General features: G+C 52.1%; 1 protein-coding gene across 5 annotated transcripts in view; it reads left to right on the top strand.

Annotated features, from left to right (window-relative positions):
* LOC102253500 (ral guanine nucleotide dissociation stimulator-like 2) overlaps window positions 1-2,356 on the top strand; it is a 31,644-nt gene that overhangs the window by 3,519 nt on the left and 25,769 nt on the right. For 3 of the 5 annotated variants that reach the window (XM_014541029.1, XM_014541030.1, XM_014541032.1), the window contains one exon: window positions 118-345. In XM_014541029.1, the coding sequence (XP_014396515.1) occupies window positions 118-345 (228 nt within the window). Of the gene's footprint in view, window positions 1-117; window positions 350-476; window positions 952-1,096; window positions 1,320-1,522; window positions 1,708-2,356 lie in introns of those variants that run through there. The other 2 variants (XM_005867948.2, XM_014541031.1) reach the window with 2 other exon arrangements.

The following is a 2,356-nucleotide window of genomic DNA, read 5'->3' as shown; positions in this document are numbered from 1 at the left end:
TGGTGCCCTTGATCAAAACCGAACCTGCAACCCTTTAGTGAGTAGGCTGGACGTTCTAACCACTGAGCACACCGATCAGGGCAAGCGATTTCTTAGAGAAACTCCTTTGTTCCCCAGGGCCCTAGTGGAATGGCATCCCAGGAACACCCTACCTCCTCTAAGGCTGAGACAGATGATGAAGAAGATGAGGAAAGTGATGAAGAGGAGGAAGAAGAGGAGGAGGAGGAGGAGGAAGAGGAGGCAGAAGAGGAAGAGGAGGAAGAGGAGACTACAGATTCCGAAGAAGAGGGGGATCTGGAACTGATACTGGAAGGTCAGGAGGAGGAGGAGGAAGAGGAGGAAGAAGCAGGTATGTCAAGGAAAGTCTTTTCACGTGTCAGTTCCCTGTGTTGGGCATGCCACCTGTTTGAGACCCTTCTTGGCAGTGTTCTTCCCCTAGTTCTCATGCTACCCCTCCCCTCTTTTCTTTTTTTCAGATAAGGATGGAGACCAGAGCCCCATGTGCCCACCACAGATCTCCACCGAAAAGAACCTGGAACCTAGCAAAGGGAGCAGCAGGTCTTCAGGGGAGCAGCAAAACAAAGGACTCACAGTGTTACCACCTTCGCTGTCAGAAGAGCCCCTGGCACTCTGCAGTGTAGATGCTGGAAGCAATGAAGACTCTCCGGAGGAGGTGCCCCAGGAGAAAGAGAGCCCTGTGTCTCAGGTCTTTGAGCTTGAGATTGAAGCCTTGACTGTGGATACCACCCCTTCCCCTGAGGAGGGGGACATTTCCTCTTCCAGGAAGCAATCAGAGGACCCCCTCACCACTGTTGTGGAGAATGGAGCAGCCATGGTCACCTCCACTTCCTTCAATGGAGGTGTCTCTCCTCACACCTGGGGAGATTCTAGTCCCCCCTGCAAAAAATTTCGGAAGGAGAGGCAAACAGGAGCAGGACCTTTAGGAAGCAGGTAACAACAAGGAGGAAGAAGAGGGGATCGAAGGAGGGATTGCAGGGGGCTATCTAAGAGGAGTACTGAGGAACTGAGTTTGCTGGGAAAGACTGACACTCTCCCTCCAGTCCCAGACTGCCTACACTTATGTTTCTGTCCCTAGCTATGTGGAAGGGCAAAGGGAAGTACATGAGAAGACTGGGAAGAAGATATGTACCCTGCCCAGCCCACATTCCCCTTTGGCTTCCATGGTACCAGTTGCTGATTCCTCAACAAGAGTGGACTCTCCCAGCCATGGCCTGGTGACCAGCTCCCTCTGCAGCCCATCTCCAGCCCAGTTGTCCCTAACCCCCCAGTTACAACCCTCCCAGCCTAGCACTTTCAAGGTAAGAGGGGGAGGCTGTTTTTCCTGACTTCATTCTCTTTCCATGTCTGTTCATTTTCAGGTACACCATCTGAATATTGCACTCACCACATCCTCTGTCTTCCTTCTTCCTACCCCAATTTTTAATCTTTAATAAGTCCTTCCCTATGTTTCTCCTCCCCCTATATTCCAGACCTCTCTGACTCTTGTCTCACTCACTTACAGATGAGTGTGGCCACACAGTGCGATCCAGAGGAGATCATCGTGCTCTCAGACTCTGATTAGCCTCCCCATCACTCCCTGACTCCAGAATGTTTGAGGATAGGATTTGGAAGCAGATGACTGAGGAAGGGATGGACTGAGCTAATCCCTTTTTGGTGGTGTTTCTTTTAAAAAAACAAAAACCAAAACAAAAAAAACAAAAAACACAACTTGTTTTACATTAAACAATAAAGTTCTTTTCTTATTGTATCCCTGTCTTTGTCCTTCTGCTCTCACCAATTGGCACCAGCTGTTCTCTAGCTCAGGGTTTGCCGCCGGCCCCGCGGTAGCCCTGGATCTGTCCTTGGTAGCCTACCCTTAGCCCCGCTCTGCTGGAGTTTCACCTGGAAAAATGTGCTTGAGCTCTTTACTTTTCCACTTGGAGCCGTAGGAGTAAAGAGGCCAATCAGGGGCCCACTCAAGGTTACTTGGCCAATCCAGGCCCGGAGGAAGGGGGCGGGGCTTCAGGGATTCTAGGGCGTTTAGATCCCGCAAACCCGCTAATGGCCCTACAGCTCCAAGGGAAGAGGCAGGCTTACAGAATTAAAGGAGAACGAGTGCTTCGGCCAAACCAAGTCCCGAGTCCTCAGCGGCGGGAGAGACCTGGTACCTTTAAGACGTAATGAAGTAACTGTGTTTAAAGGAGAAGTGACTGAGTCGGCCAAGTATTGCCCAGCGACACGAGCAGGGTGCCCGCCTGTGCCTTTAAAGCCGAACGGGCAGGAGGCGGAGCGGAGGCGGAAGGCGGAGGGAGTCGGCGCAAGATGGCGGCGGGAGGGGCCCAGGCTGGGGCTCTGG

The sequence above is a fragment of the Myotis brandtii genome, unplaced genomic scaffold, assembly GCF_000412655.1.
Source record: "Myotis brandtii unplaced genomic scaffold, ASM41265v1 scaffold2561, whole genome shotgun sequence".
Taxonomy (NCBI): Eukaryota; Metazoa; Chordata; class Mammalia; order Chiroptera; family Vespertilionidae; genus Myotis; species Myotis brandtii.
This window is presented reverse-complemented; position numbering and strand designations above follow the sequence as displayed.